General features: G+C 37.0%; 2 protein-coding genes across 16 annotated transcripts in view; one reads left to right on the top strand and one right to left on the bottom strand.

Moving 5' to 3' along the window:
* LOC126851317 (RIMS-binding protein 2) overlaps positions 1–18,490 on the top strand; it is a 211,728-nt gene that overhangs the window by 180,157 nt on the left and 13,081 nt on the right. For 4 of the 15 annotated variants that reach the window (XM_050595145.1, XM_050595147.1, XM_050595142.1 and 1 more), the window contains 14 exons: positions 111–238; positions 931–1,016; positions 5,158–5,283; positions 5,851–6,143; positions 6,249–6,561; positions 6,938–8,476; positions 12,325–12,811; positions 14,429–14,757; positions 14,925–15,105; positions 15,473–15,910; positions 16,194–16,497; positions 16,744–17,327; positions 17,508–17,634; positions 18,276–18,484. In XM_050595145.1, the coding sequence (XP_050451102.1) occupies positions 12,668–12,811; positions 14,429–14,757; positions 14,925–15,105; positions 15,473–15,910; positions 16,194–16,497; positions 16,744–17,327; positions 17,508–17,634; positions 18,276–18,484 (2,316 nt within the window). In that variant the 5' untranslated portion in view covers positions 111–238; positions 931–1,016; positions 5,158–5,283; ... (2 more) ...; positions 6,938–8,476; positions 12,325–12,667. The other 11 variants (XR_007687656.1, XR_007687657.1, XM_050595154.1 and 8 more) reach the window with 8 other exon arrangements.
* On the bottom strand, positions 828–5,111 carry LOC126851332 (alpha-tocopherol transfer protein-like). Its single transcript, XM_050595191.1, has 5 exons — positions 4,868–5,111; positions 3,436–3,708; positions 1,924–2,287; positions 1,471–1,576; positions 828–1,274 (listed from the first exon to the last, which is right to left on the bottom strand). Exons 2-5 carry the CDS (start codon positions 3,705–3,707, stop codon positions 1,111–1,113), a joined length of 906 nt encoding a protein of 301 aa, XP_050451148.1. The 5' UTR covers position 3,708; positions 4,868–5,111; the 3' UTR covers positions 828–1,110.

Raw genomic sequence — 18,490 nt, 5'->3', positions numbered from 1 at the left:
TATCCTGATTGGTCTATCAAACTTCATTCCAAAGGAATACATTTTGGAATGCACTCCAGATGGCGCGACTAGATTCAAAGACACTAGGGCTTTTTTTCTCTCTGTTACAGAGATATGAAGAACTTATTTTTCTTGACATTGGCAACATTGACTCTGGAACTTTGCGCTCTCACCGCGTGAGATTAAGATGACCTCCAGGCTACCCAGCTCGAGTTCAAAGATCGTCGAGTAGGTCAAGGTATTCTTAATTTTTTTATTTGACTATTTTATTTTGTATTAGAATATAACTGTTACAGCGTTATATGTTTGAGAATCATAATAGTACAATAGTATTATTGTTGAATCACACGCTTGCTGAATATCGAACTAGTCCCTATCAGAGATTGGAAATCAAATAATCTTGAAATTTGAATTGGTAACTCACTTCGGTTGATTTTATATCGCGCCGATTCTGAAGGGAGTAAAATTTGAATTGCGCGATTACTTTTTCTTGCCGAAATATATTTCTCTGTAACTTTGACGCGCGATTTACAGACTCACTTTACAGACTTTTTGAGATCGTTTTCTAAGAAAGATCCATAAAGAATTGCGGTATGTCTTCATAAACGCATCATGTCTAAATATTCGTGCAGACATATTAACAAATAAAATGACACAATGCCTCGGAATTATATTTGAAAGGAGAAAAAATCTTATATTTTTTAGTTTTTTCTTATTTTGAAAAGCACTTTTATCCTGTATTTCAATTCAAATTCAAATAATTAAATCAAAATTATCAAAAATAAGTACGCAATTTTATAATAAAAATATAAATTGATTCGCGCTGATAATTTTTTTGCAGATTCTATTCTAGTTCTAAGATTGTACAATTCTTATTAATAAATCTTGAAAAAGATTTTCTTTCCAACTGTATGTTGTGTATAATTTCAGATAAGGTCGTCCATAGAAAGGAGTATACCAGAGGATGGGGACGGTAGCTTGGACTCAAGGACGCAATTATCTGCGAAAAATCATACGTAAGAATTAGAAAGCAATGATGATGTCCTGACCTTTATCTATATTTATATATGCTTAATTTATGTTATTCACTACACGTGTTAAGATCTTGCATCAACTATCGTCACCGTTTTGACGATCTTTTAAATCCTTGGGAGCGTTTTGCATAATGTTTTGATCGTTTGCTATTTTCGCTTTGTTAGGCGAATAATTACGAAATAAGGCCTCCTCTTCTTGAAAATAATCTCGCAATTGATCCAACTTCACGCAATGCGCTTCTGCAAAAATTAGATTGATAAATATTAATTATTACAATTAATAAAATTACTCTCGGGTAGAAAAAAAGATACTTTAGAAAAATTGTAGAAAGCATATAATTCGTATATAGTTTAACTCTAAAGTTCCATATTTATTTAAAAGAATGCAGTAAGCTTAGCTTCTGCTAAATATTTTGTAATTATTATACATATTTACCATGAAGGTTTGCGATATAGTCCAATTCTCCATTATAGTCTTTCGGCAAAGATTCTGGCGGTATATAAGAATATATGTCAGAGACGTCACCGCTGTGAATATGAAGCTACAAAATAAAAGAAAAAGTGAACTTTTTTCTATAGTTAAATGCGCCAGACGTATTAAATGAGTTAATTTCAATAAATTCACCATTAATATATTAGATAAAATTGCAAATTTCAATGTAGCTTTATGATATCAATACGCACATTCACGCGTATGTAAATCAAATGCCGTTTACGATTCTATTCTTCACGTATAGTCGACTTCAAACTTTTGTAAGTTAAATTTAAAATTGACGTCTGAATACAGCTCATGATTATTCATAACTCTTTATGAAATTTATAATTAAGAACTACTTTATCAAAATTCGTCAAGCCGAATTTCATGAAAAGAAGTCAAAAATCAATTTACCATTTCGTAAAGTTCTTGCTTCATAAACGGTCTGATAAGAGCGAGGATTTTGTCCATAAACCAGACCGCGTTCAATACATGAATGGCCTTGAGCCTGACCGGCATGCCATCCTGAAGATACTCGAAGAACCAGCGAATACTATTTATCGACAATCTGGTCAAGTGACCAATTTTCACATTACACATGTCGAAGAGAATAACATATCCCGGCGAACAACCTTCCGTGTAGAGGCTCGCATCCATGGACATCAGCAATAGCTTGATGCCATCATTGAACATGTATTGGGAAGGCCGTGAATCTGCCAGACGATGAAAAATTATCCGGGAACCGTTTCGATCTGGCTTGGGAAGCGCTATAAACTCCCTATAATCCAAGGAATTAAATTTATATTATTAGAATTAAAGTTAAATTTTTTATCCTTAGTTTAATATTTCGTTCTTAAAGATACATATACAAAGTCCAATCGAATATCATAAATATCCGCGATTATATTACCATGCTGATTACAATTTTTTCACTATATATTATATTTATATTTCTATTTTGATTACATGCTGTGAATAAAAAATCGTATACATATTTTGATAAAATTTGAATATTAAAAAAGTGTATTAATAGCATCATGCAAATAATTTTATTTATTAGAGACTGTCTGATTAATTTGGTTTTATATTCGCATACTTGTGTTAATATAATATATTTATATATAATATATGATATTACATATCATATATTAATAATATATATTATATATATATATATATATATATATATATATATATATATATATTATATATAATATTCATATATTATTGAATATTAGATAATTATATATATTATATATATTTTTTTTCTTCATAAATTTTAATTTTTATTTATATTTATTAAAAATAGAAAAACAATGTGTTTTTTAGGTTGGGGAATTATTTTTGCAATTTTTTCTCGATTGTAGCAGATGTGATACATTGTAGTTGTATAACACAGGAAAGATTACAGCGATAAATATATTTAATGCTGCCGTATTAAACACAAAATGCCATCATCAAACACGCAATTTATATATATATATATATATATATATATATATATATATATAGAATGTAAATAAGAAACGAGACATAGATTGAAAGAAAGGAAGACATATCGATTGACCAAAAGATAAGAATCACATAATATGCGTTTTATATAAATGAGCGCGATTTCTTTGTATCGGAACAAAAGTTTATCAAATAATGTGTTTTTATTATGCAGCTTGTATCGGATTAACGAGTTCGACCTGCTGATAAATGGATGCTAACTATCTTAAAATACTACATTATGTTTCTTTATTGTGCTCGCAATAGGAGAGTCAATTACAATACGCAACAAAAAATTAAAAAAATGTTCTATTTACGTTCAATAAATATTGAAAAACGTGTTGCTATTTTTTTGTTGACTTACATAAGATTAATTAAAGAAGATTGACTAAGATATAAACTTATAAGAATAATACAAAACCTATAAGAACGTACAAAGCTTTTAAAGAATGCTGTAGATACTCGCGTCTGGGATCTCTGTCGTTGAAAAATTCCGGGATCGTGGAGCGCATTCTGTAATAAACGTCCATGCATCGTTTTGTAATCGCCAAATCAAAATAACAACTGTGCGCGAATAATGCCAATTGTTCCTCGGGAATTTTTGGAAGATTTTGATCATGCGCCCATTTTTGTAGACTCTTTAAAAGCTCGTCCGTAATCTCCGGATATTTCTTCCGCGAATCCTCAATTGTGTGGCCAAAATTCATCCTGTGAAAATAAAAACTGTAATGATAACTTCGTTAAATATTCTATGGAGCAATATTCTATCGAGATTGACAACGCTTTTTCTTTCAACATTAACACGCGAGGTAACGAGACGAATAAAAACTCGCGGAGCATAAAATCGAATGGATGCCGACTGCGGTCCATAGGTTTTCCGGATAATGAAACTTTCACCACAAACGTAAGAACCGTGTCGCGAAATTGATGTGTAAATTTACTCGAGTTGCATCATAAGTTATTTTGCACGTTCGCGGCGCTAAGATGATTCTAATTAAAATCATTTTTCTGTGTATTTTATTGCGAATATAGCGTTGTAATATTGAAATCAGCCTATTATTTGTAAAGTTTGTAAAGTTGTTTGCAACATATACAACGACAGGGTATCTATTGCTATATTTACTCCTGGAAAAACATGGAAAATCTGGATTTTTATATCTGGAAAAATCAGGGAATTCTCATGAAATTTTATTGGAACCTAGGAAATTTTTTTACAAATTCTCTCTTTGATAATTTTGTTCTTACACTGTAAGTAATAAACAATCCGCCAATAAGCCATGTTACGAATTATATATTTAAAATATATTATAAATATATTATAAATATATGCTTCTACATATCTAAATATATCTACATATTTATGTTTATATATTCAATCTTCAGTCTTAACAAAATATTAAATATGCAATACATATTCTTTATTTTAATTTTTAGTGATAAAAAATAAAAATATTTTGCAAATTAAAAAATTTTATCTTAACGAAAGTTATCTATTCAGTTTTATTTTCAGTACATTTGTAAGTCTAGCATTTGAAAATTAATTGGTTTTGTATTTTTTTTTCGTATGAAAAAAAAAGCATTAGAAAACGCATACAACAAAAAAACTTATTTTATGAAATTGTACCAAAAAATGTTTAAAATATTCTTTTTATCTGGAATTTTGATCAAAAATATCCTAAAGATCAAGGAAAATTTTTACAGGATTTGAATACACTCTGAACGATATTAATGATTTTTTATATAAAATGAAATTATTATATACATATATATAATCATAAAAATACGAAAGTTTCACAAATACAATATATTATATGTGTAAGATAGTTTTAATTAACAAGTTATATTAAACAATTTTCTTTTTGAATACCTGAAAAAGTGGTCGTCGTTGAAGATCGTACTGGATATTCAGGAGCAATAAATCACACAAAGTCGTTGCCGCTTATAAACTGTTCTTTCTTAATTTCCAATTGAATAATAATGACTCATTTCACGCACACTTTGACAGTTAATTTTCTGTTTTTTAATGTACATTATTACATAAACACGTTAAGAGAATACAGTCTTAAATGCGATTAGATATATAAAATTAATGTTTAATTGATTAACACTTAAATATATATATATATATATATATATCCTCTTTACTTAATTAAACAGCTCGAAAGTCAACACGCGCGTCAACACTACAGTCCACTTCCAGAGATACGCCGCTCAACTGCGCGATTTCTCGCTTTGACTCACGTCGCCGACAATTTCGTCGAACATTGCAGTGTGGCCTGTATGGTAAAGAAAAGTACTCCCGCTTGTATGCAGAACCGGTTGCCTTATGCTTTTACGTAATATCAGATAAGTAAATAACACATAAAAAAGCGTCAATGTGTGCAGCCATAAGAAAAGATCCCCAAAGTCGTTATTTCGAAATATACTAAATGAATACAATATATTGCTGAAGAGATTTGTCTCATATAAATATGTATTCTCTCATGCATTTATACAATATTTTGAAAAGCAAAATAGAAAATGATTGACTTCTTTTGTTGTACGATATATTTGTTTTCAAATCGAGAATACATTTTTTTTTTTATAGTCTGAAAAAATTTATGAAATGTAATTTGCATACTGAGATGTAATGATGACGAAAGAAAATGATACTATGAATGATTATCAGGAAATATTTTGTTGAGAGCGAAAAATGTGAAAGGGAAAGCGTCGATTGACCGATATTATGGAACGCGTGCAAACTTGTCTTTCGCTAAAGTTTATATGGTCGAAGTCAGCGTTTTCTCTCAATCCATGTCATTATTCTACATGCGGAGAATTTTTTATTTCTTTTAAAAATTGATTTTACAGAGATTTCCGAAAGACCATCAACTTTAAATTAGTAATAAAACTTGGGAGGATATCCAAGAGAGATTCTGAATTATGTCTTGTACTATTAAAAATGTATTATGCAACATTACTAAATGTAATTATCAGTGAAATTCTAATTGATTGACAAATCGCACAATTTAATAATCGATTGGAGGTTCGTTCGAATTACTCACTGAGAATATGTCGACGGCAGCCACTCATAGAAATAAAAGAGTTTCACAATGCGAAAGTTACTCAATTTTGAATGACAAAAGTATTCTGCATATATGAGGGTAAGAATGACGCTTAATCATGTATATAAATTTCAATTTTACTTAGTATGTCATTATATAGTAAAGAGAAAAATTCTTGAATTGAAAGATAATTCTTTTTTTTAGATAATTTGATTACAAGACGGAATTTACAACTAACAATAAATTATATTAAAAGAATCAAAAGAGAACGAAGAAGATATTTCTGTTTATACTATTGGCCAAATTATTCACATTCCAAGCAAAAAATGGATCAGAAAGCATCGCAGCATCAGCTTTTATCAAATGCTTATCCACCTGACCGATGAACGGCGATCAGGTAGCGCAAGGCTACCTGACAAGAATGAATACATAGGGCATGCGGGCGCGAGTAAGGGCGGCGAGTAAGGGAGGATCGGCGGAGGGTGCGTTCGCCGGCGCTGTGCTGGCTGGAGAACAGGTACTCGTCGTAGGCGTCGTACGTTCATTGATAAGCGTATTACACCCCGCGCCTTAAACTCGCGTGACGTCACTGGACGCATGCGTGCTTCGCATCGAATCCTGAATCGCAATGACAGCCATTGGCGTCGCATCGCGTCTACTTTTTTCATTTTGTATCGCGTACGTGAGAAAAATGTTGTCTTGCATAATAATTTTTCTAATTATGTAAAATATATTGTTGGATGTTATTTGATTATTATGATAGCCATGCCCCGACACTCTCAATGATACTTTATTATTCCTCTATCGTTAACTACATGCCATTATTAGGTAATAACAACATGTATTTTTCTAAAAATTGATTAAAACATTTTAATTTTTTTTTTTTATTACAGATTATTAAAATCAAACATGTGTCAAAATTTCCGTAATCTTGGAAATTGGTTAAAATAATTAATGGTTGCGCCATTGTCTTATGAAGTATCCGACTAACATGAAGATTTCTGAAATTTCTGATGGACAAAGTTGGTACGTTCCTGGTACGACAGAATTGTTTTAGACTGCGAGGGAGGTGTACTGTCATCTTTTCCGCACAAATTTCAGACAGTCGTATGCGTGCGATGCCACATTAAAATTAAACTGATCTATTCTGGATCTCGTGCCTTGTTCCCCGTCTTTTCACATGATGGCCATTTATTTACACGAAAAAAATTGTATGAAAGGAGAAAGTCCAATGGGTTAGAATGAAATGAATAGAAGGGAATCAAGAATCGGAGTTAGATAAATGACCTGTTTGACTCATTGGTTTTTATTTTTAATTTAATTTGACAAATATCCATTTTTTCTTTTTATTATGTAATACTTTATGGTTGAAGAGACACAAATTTAATGTTGATACATCCTATGTTACGTCATTAAATTTATTATATCATATTTTATATCAGATTAATTCAAACAATCTTATTGGCCTTTATTTAATATTCATCAAATATTTCTAAACAAATGAAATAAATGTGGATGGTAGAAAGGGCAGAAAAGTCGGGGAAAAGGGTGAACGGGAATTGAGAGTTGGTAGCGGGAGAATGTGGCAAAAGGAGGAGAGAGAGAGAAAGAGAGAAAAAAGAGAAACAAAGATAGATAATGAGGAAGAAGAAAAGAGAGAGAGTGTGTGTGTGTGTAGAGAGAGTAGAGATATCGTAGGATCACCTCCTGCTTATTGATTGGTCTTTTGTGAAAGCTACACCCCCATGTAGCCGCGACGCGAACCATTTCGCCAAGTCACTAGACTTCCAGGGTATCGGATTTCCAGGGTTGCGATACTTCCATATTTGGCGCGGTCGATCGAACTCTTAAACGCCGCGCGCGAATCGACACGGTTGACTCTACTCCCGCGCCAAAGATAATGTCGCGAACGATCGAGCCGGCACACATCCTCGCGACGAGGAAGATCATCTCTTGGAATAAGCGAGCGAACGAAAAATGACGTAAAGAAAATTGTGCGAGGGACTTTGACGATACAGCGACTCTATATCGGCATTGATCGCTGAGTGACCCATATCTGGCAGTGACGGGAGCCCCTACCCCTTCTTACCCCTCCCCTATTTCCAGTCCCTTTCGACGTTTCTCGCATCCTGGCGCGCGCGCTTGCTCTCTCTCTTCAACCACCCCCATTCGCTTACCTTCCCCTATACCCCGTACGGAGGTGCACCACTACCCCACATGGGCTGTTGTACCCCCACCTATTATACCCTGACGGCGAGCGACCACCACTATCGGCCCCTACCTCCGACTCCAGCAGCCCTGCCTGCCTTCCACGGTCGAGCAGATCTTGGGGGTTGTACGGGATGATAGCCGAGTGAAAAAGCTTGGCGAGGAGAGTTCGCTCATCAGCAGCAGCAGCCCTGGCCTGCCACAATCCCTTTGACTCGGTCATCGTAAGTGTCGTGTCAAGGAAATAGAGTGAAAGTTGGTATGAATTGAGTGCGAGCATGAGCACGAAAGAAAGAGAAAGAGAGAGAGAGAGAGAGAGTAAAAGTGAGAGAACGAGTGATAGAGAGGATGTTTAATGAAGAGAGCGGACGAACGAAAAAAAAAACTCAATCTATCGTTCGATATCAATCTGACATCTGACAATGATTGCACAGCACAATCGAAGAAGCAATGAGTATAAACTGCTGAATGCGAGTAAAACGTCGTGCGGTGATACCTCGAAACATATATCCTGCGTGAAACATATATTTCTCGGAGTGCATCTTTCGTCGGTCCGGTCGACTCGCAAGCTAAACGTGTTGAGGCTTACAGTGACAGTCCGTTGAAGAGTGTTAATTGTGCGGATAACAGCGATGATGACGATGATGACGACGACGGCGATGGCGACAGCGGCATCGAGACAGCGAACCAGTATGGCGGATGATAATCGTGGAGTGTCGGTGGTGCCACCGCTGTCGCAGCAGCCGACATCGCCGCTGTTACCGCCACTGTCGCCGCCACCATCACTTCCTCCGCTGTCGTCGTCACTGCCGTCACTGCTACTGCTCGTGACAGTGGTTGCACTACGTGCTCGCCGTGCAGTGGTGTCCGGTGCGCACCGGGTGCACATGTACGCTACGTACCTTTCGCCCTTTAGTGAGATCAATAAGCAGTGCCGTGGCCACTCGAGCCATGCCCCCGCCGAGAAACACTCATTCCGTATCTAGTGTTCCTCGTTCCTCATTCTAATCTCCCCCTCTTTAATGTCGTCTTGATTTCCACTTCGATTGTATGAAGCTTGAATTCAAACTGGACCTCAAAGTATTGAATTCCAGAAGCGATCAAGCCTTCCGCAAATCATCACTGAAGGTTGACTCCCAGTGAAAGAAAGTGCCCAGTGTTTCGACGGAATATCTATCTCCTTCGTACGAGCGATGATCACGGTCGGTTTCTTCAGACTTTTCCACTTTCAGACTTGGCGAGACTGCCCCTTTTCGTTCGCTTATCTCTGCGTATCAGTCGCTATCTCATCCGCCATCGAGATATTCCTCGTTTTGTCTGCTCACGTAGCACTTGTTCCGCATCGAATTATTGCCAGCCAACACTTGGTAGGATTTTTTCTTGCCATCTTCTTATCGCTCTCTCTGTCTCTCTTTCTCTATTGCTTTGTTCTTTCTGATCTATCCGTCTTCGTCTTCTTTCATGCTTTGTACATTTATGTCCGTTCATATCACGACTTTAACTACTTCTCTAGTTGCTTCATCGTGACGGAATTGATTTTAGCCAGTTCGTATCATTCGTGTCGTTATAAGTCCCATGAAATTTGTGGTATCGATCCTGCGACGACTCGTTCTTTATGTTTAACCTAAGTATCTAAATGTATCAAAAATCTCGTCTTCCTTGAGAAAGAAATCGTTGCCTTGGCTCTGAATGGTGCGGGATCGTCACGATATGACTGAATCTTAAATGAAGTCTTATGAATGGAAGTCTTATGAGTTTGAAAAATGAACGTGCTCACTCGGCGCGAAGATATTTGACATTTTGATGTGTAAATGACAGCCAAGATGCTCTTCGAGTTTCGCTAATGATAAAACCTCTTTGAAAATAGACTTTTCTTATTGACAATCTATTATTGTTCACACAATTTCCATTATTTGAACTTCATTTAATCACTCTTAACGATCCAACAGTTCGAGCCAACAGTCTAATCAATCGTCCACACCCGACGATCAGTTTGAGTCTATCGGTAATCAAAAGGTCGACGAACCGAAGGAAGAGAATTTTGAACTGAACTTTTGAAAGGAGTAAAACAGTAGTAATCGCGAAATAACGGCGGTAAGATGTATTTATCTAAGCGAGAACTATAAACCGCATGTGTCAGAATAAAATCGATAATTGAACACTAATATAGAAGTCCGGTATTAATTTGTAATACGTCAATGAAAGCTACTTTGTCGAAAGATTTTACATTCTCTTTCTTCTCACATGATTGTACACACAATTGTGATGATAAAATTGCTCTAATTACTTTTTATTTTATATGTAGGTTGGAAGACTTTTTATCTCTACTATCTCATTCACTTCGGGATAGTGCATTATCTGATTCTTCGATCGTCGTTTGATTCATCGCATTTTAATACTTTGTGTACATTGTTACATCAGCGACGATGATTGTTCGCCAACGCGTTCGTGAACTTGTATGGCAGAAAAGCGGATAATTGCTTGATCGTCACTTTCACTTTGTTAGTCGCTGGTAGAAAGAGAAATAAAGAGCGTGCAAGCCAATGTATTAATTAAATGTATCAAGAGACAAAAGTGTGCCCATTGCTATTAAATCACATTAATAAAACGACGATGAAAGAAAAGAAAAATGAGAGAGGTCGAGATATTACAGCTTTCATTATTGTACAGTGTGAGTGAGATTTTCTATAGCGAATTACACGCAATTACATTCATTATCGCAACAAATGCTCGATAACATAGATTTAATTTTTTCTCACGAATTTGATTATTTTATGGACTCGATTCTTTTCTCGAAATACGTTGTCAAAATAAATTTCTTTTACTTTATACGATTTTGATTATGAAAAATGTTTACGTGAAATATTTTCATCGCCAAATGTATTTTCAATATATAATATTAACTTTTTCGAACACACTTTTTTCTCCCGCTAATATGTCTCTTAAAAATAGATTGCTGATAACAATTAAATATCACAGAAAAAATTTCAATCTTTGATGTAAGAAGATGGGAAGGACGGAGAATGCAAACTGGATCAATTGATCGGATAGGACAAAGTTAGCTGTCCTTTTATCTCGATGCGTGAATGCATGCGGCTGACTGGACCAGAGGGGTGGAAGTCCGCGATGCGAGTAAATGGTTAACTGAAGCTTCGTGAACGAGACACGTGTCGCTTGTTATGACGTTTAACGAGATTCTGTGACAAATGCAGTGTGCATTGTGTATATTGTTTGTTTGTATGTCTGTGTGTGTGTGTGTGTGTATACGCGTGGATCTCATCATGGCAATTTTTTCACGTGAAAATCGCGATCACTCGTGCCGCACGCGACGCGTTAACACGAAATACATCGCGCATACATACACAAATACAGTAGTATAGCTGTACCAACTTTGGTGGGTGGTAATAATAATTACTCCCGGTATGCCTGTGTATTAAAATACGTGTTCGCGGTCGGTCCGGTTCGTTACGGCGCCAACGATCGTCGACCACATAAAGTCGCGAACTCGGATTTTCCACAAACGGATTATAAACTCGATGCGAATACCTGTTGCCAATAATCGCGCGAACTGAATTTTTCATTTGCTAACGAACTCTTGCAATCCGATTCGTAGCATCCGTAAAATACGCGGTATTCAAATCACGAAACTATCCTTTATCCGATAGAGAATCAAAGCTGAAACTCTTTTTGTCATTTAAAATATATCTCTAAGTAATTAAAAATATAATAAACGTGTATTTTTTTGCTGATTCTCGTATTAGAGAAAAGGACTGTTGAGAATCAATAGTGTATCGAAAAGAAATTTGATTTAAAGGCTCTGCTTGAGAGCAATTCTTAAATAAAGGGCTAGATCGATGGAATCTGAGTCGCGCTATTTTCGACTACGACATATATCTTGCACTCCGTTGACAGAGAATTGTTAATGTGAATATATCAATGATTACATTATTACATTAATAATCTGGAACTTTTATCTCGATTTAAGTTCCAGAACTTGAAAGTGAAACATAGAGAAATAGCCGCACTCTTTAACAACTAAAGAAACATTTTACATACGTGCGTTTTCTCCTAGGATGATCTCATATCTAACTACGAATTAGCCGATCCGATGCGAAAGACCGCTGGTACCCCTTAAACGCGAGGCCCCCCGTTTCCGAGAGCTACGAAAACAACTTCCGGCTCGTTTCTGCGAGGCGGAATTTACAGAGAGAAATAGAAATCCCCTTTCGTACTACACTAAAGTCGCACTATTAAACTGTGTGTGGAATCGTGTGTGTCGTGCGGTGTGCGCGGCGCGGCTCGACGGGGCGCGCAAAGGCGGGCCGCCCAATTAATTAAGATAGCTCCTAGACACACACGCTAGATCGATAGGGACCGGCCACGATAAAGACTGGCGAGGATCTCAGACTTCAGGGATGTTGCAGTGCTGTGGCGTTGGAGGTGGCGCTTCCACGGCACCTCACGCTCCGCAGCTGCAGGGTATCGGATCCGCTGTCGGGGCTACCACCTCCACGAGAACCACCATCATGCAGGACGCAGTTCTCGAATCCATCCTGGAGGTGAGCTCTTTTTTTGGTCCATTTCTTATCTCGACGCGCGACATCATATAATGTTGCATCATCATGATAAGAAGTTTGCAAATTAATTAGAGTTTGTATTATCAGTGTTTTGCTTTTTCCTGTATTTATTTGAGAAATTATTACTATTTATTATTGCAATTTATTTAATTTGTAATTAATTATGATTCCTAATCAAATATAATTCTTTTTTTGTTTTATAATTAACGTCTGCTGTTTTTTTAAACTAAGAAAAACTAAATCTTTAATCATAGCTGTTTCTATTCTCTCATGAGAGAATAGAAACAGCGAGATGTTTTTCGCAGTTAACAAAAATTAGAGATTTTTAGTGGTGATATTAACGAATTGCGGAACGCGTGCGTGCGCTTGTCGCGAACCGAAAGTCCTTGAAATTAAAGCAGATTATGTGGAGAGGTAATATGCATGTAATCAATATACATACACATACGCGCGCGCGCGTGTGAAGAAGTTATGTGTAAACCATCGACAATGAGCCGCGGTTCATAAAAAGCTCTCCTTTCAGTCTCGTCGCGGATGCTCGATAAAGCTCGCATAATATGATGAAAAACGAAAGTTTTTATTAATACTTTCCGGCCGCGATTGCTGCTTCTTCGAGAGCCTTTAATTCGTAAAATAAAATCGCTTGAACTCCATCAGCGATTTATATCTTCTATACGTAGGGATCTCGAAAATCACGTGGGAAAATTAATACTGACTCGCGACAGAAGTATCCTACCGCAATCTAGATAATTGAAGCAATTAATTTCGCGAAGTGGTAAGCAATTTTGCAGATTACATACGGGATGTCGCGCCATAATTACCGATTAAGTAGAAAAAAAAAACATATCAAAGAGAAGACACGCGTTGAAATGATCTGTCAGATTATCCTCTTATTTTCCGATGACATTTTTTTCTCGCGAAAGATTTTCCGCTAGATTATATACAGTGAGAGATCAGTTGCGCGCACCTTCGGGCAATTGGAGCACAAAAACTCCTCTTTCATTATAAATGTGACATTCTAGTCGCGAATTTCTAACCAGACCTCGCTCCAGGTTATTAAGGGAGGCTGCAAAAATCAAACAAGCTTCTTTTTTCATCCGTTATTTCTATTCTGGAACATTATCGAATAATGATATCAATATCCTATACTTTATTTATATATATATATATATATATATATATATATATATATATATATTATATCTTATTATTATTATTATATATTTCTTATATATTAACATCTTATTAAAATTGCTTTTTAAAATTTAATTATTATCTTAATATATTTAATATATAAAATTAAAAATTATAATATTAAGTATTTTTTTATTGTATAATATTTTGATTGCGATATGTTAAACTTGATTTTATAGACATAAGATATAATTTATCTCGCTACTTTTGTAATTCCAAAAATAATAAATCTTTTGTACAAATAGCTTCCATTAATTGAAGCGCCGGCGCATATTTATGTTAATAAACCTACGTAGCTACATATTACCGAGTAACGTCAATCATCCGCGGAAGATGATGTTTGATTTACCGAATGTTGATGGATACCATTTACGACAACGCTAATTATACGATCGATTCGTTTAGCAAATGCGGGAGACGGAAGCCCGACGAGCGGAGCTGGAGAGGCAGCACGCGGATGCACAGAACCAGCTGCGGGAGAAGATAGCAGGACGCTATCAGGGCCCGGAGTCGGTGGAGGCGTTGCAGTCGAAGATCCGGGAGCTTGAAAAGAAGACGGAGCTGCAGATAGTGAAGCACGAGGAGCTGTCGCTAGAGCTGACCAGCTTGAGACGTGCGCGTAGCAGAGGACCGATCGTAGGGCATGTCACATCCTCGAGTGTTCCGACATCCACTTGGCCGACGACCGGCTCCGAGATTGATAGAATCATCGCCAAGATCGAGCAGGACAATAGGTATCGATAAAGTTTCTTTTTAATTAATAAAGATCGAATTCGTCAAGCATTTGCAACTTCGTTCTTTAGACGCTGCATATATGTGTATATGTGCATAAAGATGTATCAGTTTGTAAATTGTATTGGCGAATCGCGAATGCGCGAATGATTAATTAAAGTCAATTTAGCACCGGCAGAATGTTACACGAACTGGATCACGGGTCGCGGGGCGCGATAACCACGCAACAACCCTCGGCCACGCAAAGCATCCTTCGGTCCAGCTCGGAGAATCTTCCCAACCTCGGCCAGCATCAACACCCACCTCATCCGCACGCTCTCAACCTCGGAATGCCTACCCAAATGGGCCACGTATGTAATATGTTTCTATGATCATTGTCAATCTATTATTCTGTTAATAAAACAATAAATGTAATTCTTTTAAACTAAATAAGTGGCAATAATTGATAATATATATTTTAATGCTTTATACTAATTATTGATCGATATATTCATTTCACATTTATATTTAAACGATTTTCACATAATTTGCGCGCATTCTCTCTATTTATTTTTTGTATTCTGTAAAGATTTGTTAAGAATTTTTAGCGATCAAAGACAATAAGTTTTTTTTTGCTATAGCTTTTGGAAAGCATTTTTGCTGCTATTTACATTAATAATCTTGAAAAGCTTTGAGATGCTAAGATTTGTTGCTCATTGATAAGATTTGTTCGAATAGTACGCAGGCTCACCAATGCCGTTAACGCCGATGATGCCTGGCTGCCCTCCACTGACGCCGAACGGACCACCGTATCACTATAGTGAACCAATACCGCCGGCGCCATCACTCTCCAGCAGCCAGTCGCAACCCGCTTTCCAACAGAAGATCCAACAATATCAGCAGCAACAACATGATTTATCGAGTTCCCATTCCCAAACTCTGTCGTCGCAACAGAAACAGCAGCCACAAACGCACACTTCACACTTTACAAGCAATCAGTATCAGGAAAGTTATCCACATACGCAAACGTATCAGCAGCCGCTTCAGCAGCAGCAGCCGCAGCAACAACATCCGGTCTCGACCACGTACCTGACATCGGTCAGCCAGAGCGTGATACCTCACTATACACAGCCTGCTCAAACAGCCCAGAATTATCAATTGAATGGCAGTCAACAGGTGTGTTATCAATTATTCAATCACAATTATTTTCTTACAAGCAGATAAATTAATCTAACCATAAGTAACAAGATTCTTGGATATCTATAAAAATATCTATTTTCAAATAAAACTCGTTATGTTGTTTTCCATGTTTGTATCTGCCTAAAATAGATTTAGTGTAGAGCAGTTACGGATATTGGTTATTAATCTCTCATCATACTTAGGTGTATCTAATATTAGAGAAGACTAATAAGATTATAAAACTTAGAATATAATGAATCTATGTATCGCATTGGTACAGGCAACGACATATCCTAACTTGTCCATGGCATCGCATCCAAACGGAACTTACAGCACGGGCGCAACCAGCTTCAACACCCAATTGCCCCATCACAATTATAGTGTGCCGCAGACGAATATTGCGCAGACTACATTGCCCTCGCTATATTCCACCACGTCCTACCATTCCACTCTTGGAGGCCTCACGAGCGTACCTCAGACTGTTCTTCCTTTTTCCACCGGTCAAAGCACTTTCGCCACGAGTGGATCGACTTATTCCACTACCGTCGGGACCAACGCTTTTGGGACGTCGGGCGTAACCTCAGGTCAGGATTGCATAAACATGTATCATTAAAAGATCTAATATATATAGCTATTTTTTTTAAGCAAAAAAAATTAAATTTTATTTTTTCAACTTTTAAACAAAACAAGTTGGGGCATTATTGTTTTAAACTTCTCAATTTATGATAATATTATTTTCAGTGTGAAAAGTATCCTATTTTGTTAAACAGATAGTACAATAGAGTGCAATTTTTAAAATTAATTGATTGTTCTGATATCTTTTTGTGCAGGTACTAGTTCGGGAGGCCTGTTACAAGCAATAGGCGATCCTCTGCAAGCGATGCAACAACTCTCCGCCCAATCACAGGCCAATCAGCTTCAGCAGCAGGCAATCATCCAGCAGATCCAGCAGAGCTTACGCGCCAGTTCGCCGACCGCACCCAGTACCGCTACTGGCCATCATTTTCTAGGTCCCAGGCAAATGCCGAAGATACCTACGAGTATATTAACGAATCCCCTGGATCGATTGACCAACACCGAAGATATTATGCCCGAAGGTCAAGTAGATATGCTGGACGTGCCCGGCAAAGGCAGATGTTATGTTTACATAGCCCGTTTTACTTATGAACCATTCCAACACTCACCGAACGCAAATCCGGAAGCGGAACTGCCAGTCCAGGGTGGCGATTATCTCTTAGTTTGGGGCCAGCCGGACGAAGATGGTTTTCTGGATGCAGAGACGCTCGACGGTAGACGCGGTCTGGTGCCGGCCAATTTTGTGCAGAAGTTGGTCGGCGATGATCTATTAGAATTTCATCAAGCTGTTCTTGGCCTTAGAGACGTGGATGATTCCGCCTCGACGAATATCCCTCAAGTGAGCAATATGAAACCTAACGAGGTATCTAATGAGGCAATGCACTTATCTTTTTAATCCTTGCGACAGACACATTGACATTAATGTCAAGATATAATAATTAATAAGAATGTTATTACTAAAATCTCATTGAGAAAATGTTAATCGGAGTGTAATAATAATTTTTATTTCATCTTTTAGTGCTATCTGCAAGATATTGATTTAGAATTAGCCGCGTTAGAAGAAGGTAATCGGAATCGTCAAGCAGAATTGTCCGCATATGCGGAACTTGATAATATCGCGGAAGAGGATGAACAAGAACCACCAGGTTAGTACGCTCTACTAGTTTGCGGTGATGATTTGCGAAGCATTGCATGTTATTAACATCAAATTAAGCTATATAATAGATATCAAATCCATGCCCGCAATCTAATAAATGTCTAGATGTATTTGGTACTTGGATCAATTAATAACTCCAGAAAATCAGATTCGCTTTCAGCGTGGTTGAAAGATTTGTTGAACCATTGTTCCAAAATAACACAATTATAATGCAGTTATAGAAATTTATTTTCTATAGAAAAAACTTGCTTTTATGGTTTGTCCGTCCTGCTTGATTGTGTATGTGTATGTTGTGTGCAATCTATACATGTTCAATGCAATATTCGATACTTCAAAAACGTGATACTAAATTATTCTTAGTATGTGTATCTATAGCGCTTTTCTCTTTTCTTTGTTGCACGAATTGGAAACAAAAAAATCTATGCATGTCAAACAGTAAACGTCCATGTCTCGATCTCGAACTGGTTTTCACGAAGTGAGTAGTCACAGAATAAAACGGGGAACGCAGAGAACCGAATCGCGTTGCACTGTGTTAAGTGTTGGCTGGACTTAGGTTGGCTTAGAGAGATAGACAATAGTCAGAGATCCTTAGCTACAGCTAGGCTTTGTCTTTGTCTTTTCTTCCTGAAGAAGTCTACATGTTTTCGGACCTAGTTCCGGCGCCGCAGCACCTCACACTCGAGCGGCAACTCAACAAAAGCGTGCTGATCGGATGGACCGCGCCCGAGGACACGCACCAACTTGAGTCTTATCATGTCTACGTGGACGGAGTGCTAAAAGTCACGGTGAAGGCCACTGAGAGGACCAGAGCCTTAGTAGAAGGAGTTGATTCTACTCGGGTTTGT

This window comes from Cataglyphis hispanica, chromosome 8, assembly GCF_021464435.1.
Source record: "Cataglyphis hispanica isolate Lineage 1 chromosome 8, ULB_Chis1_1.0, whole genome shotgun sequence".
Lineage (NCBI taxonomy): Eukaryota > Metazoa > Arthropoda > Insecta > Hymenoptera > Formicidae > Cataglyphis > Cataglyphis hispanica.
This window is presented reverse-complemented; position numbering and strand designations above follow the sequence as displayed.

Coding starts and splice junctions, on each gene's coding strand:
- LOC126851332 (XM_050595191.1), bottom strand. CDS start 3,707: ATGAATTTTGGCCACACAATTGAGGATTCGCGGAAGAAATATCCGGAG. Junction 2,288..3,435: donor CAGCATTCTTTAAAAGCTTT/GTACGTTCTTAT, acceptor CTTGGATTATAG/GGAGTTTATAGCGCTTCCCA. Junction 1,275..1,470: donor CTATATCGCAAACCTTCATG/GTAAATATGTAT, acceptor TAATTTTTGCAG/AAGCGCATTGCGTGAAGTTG.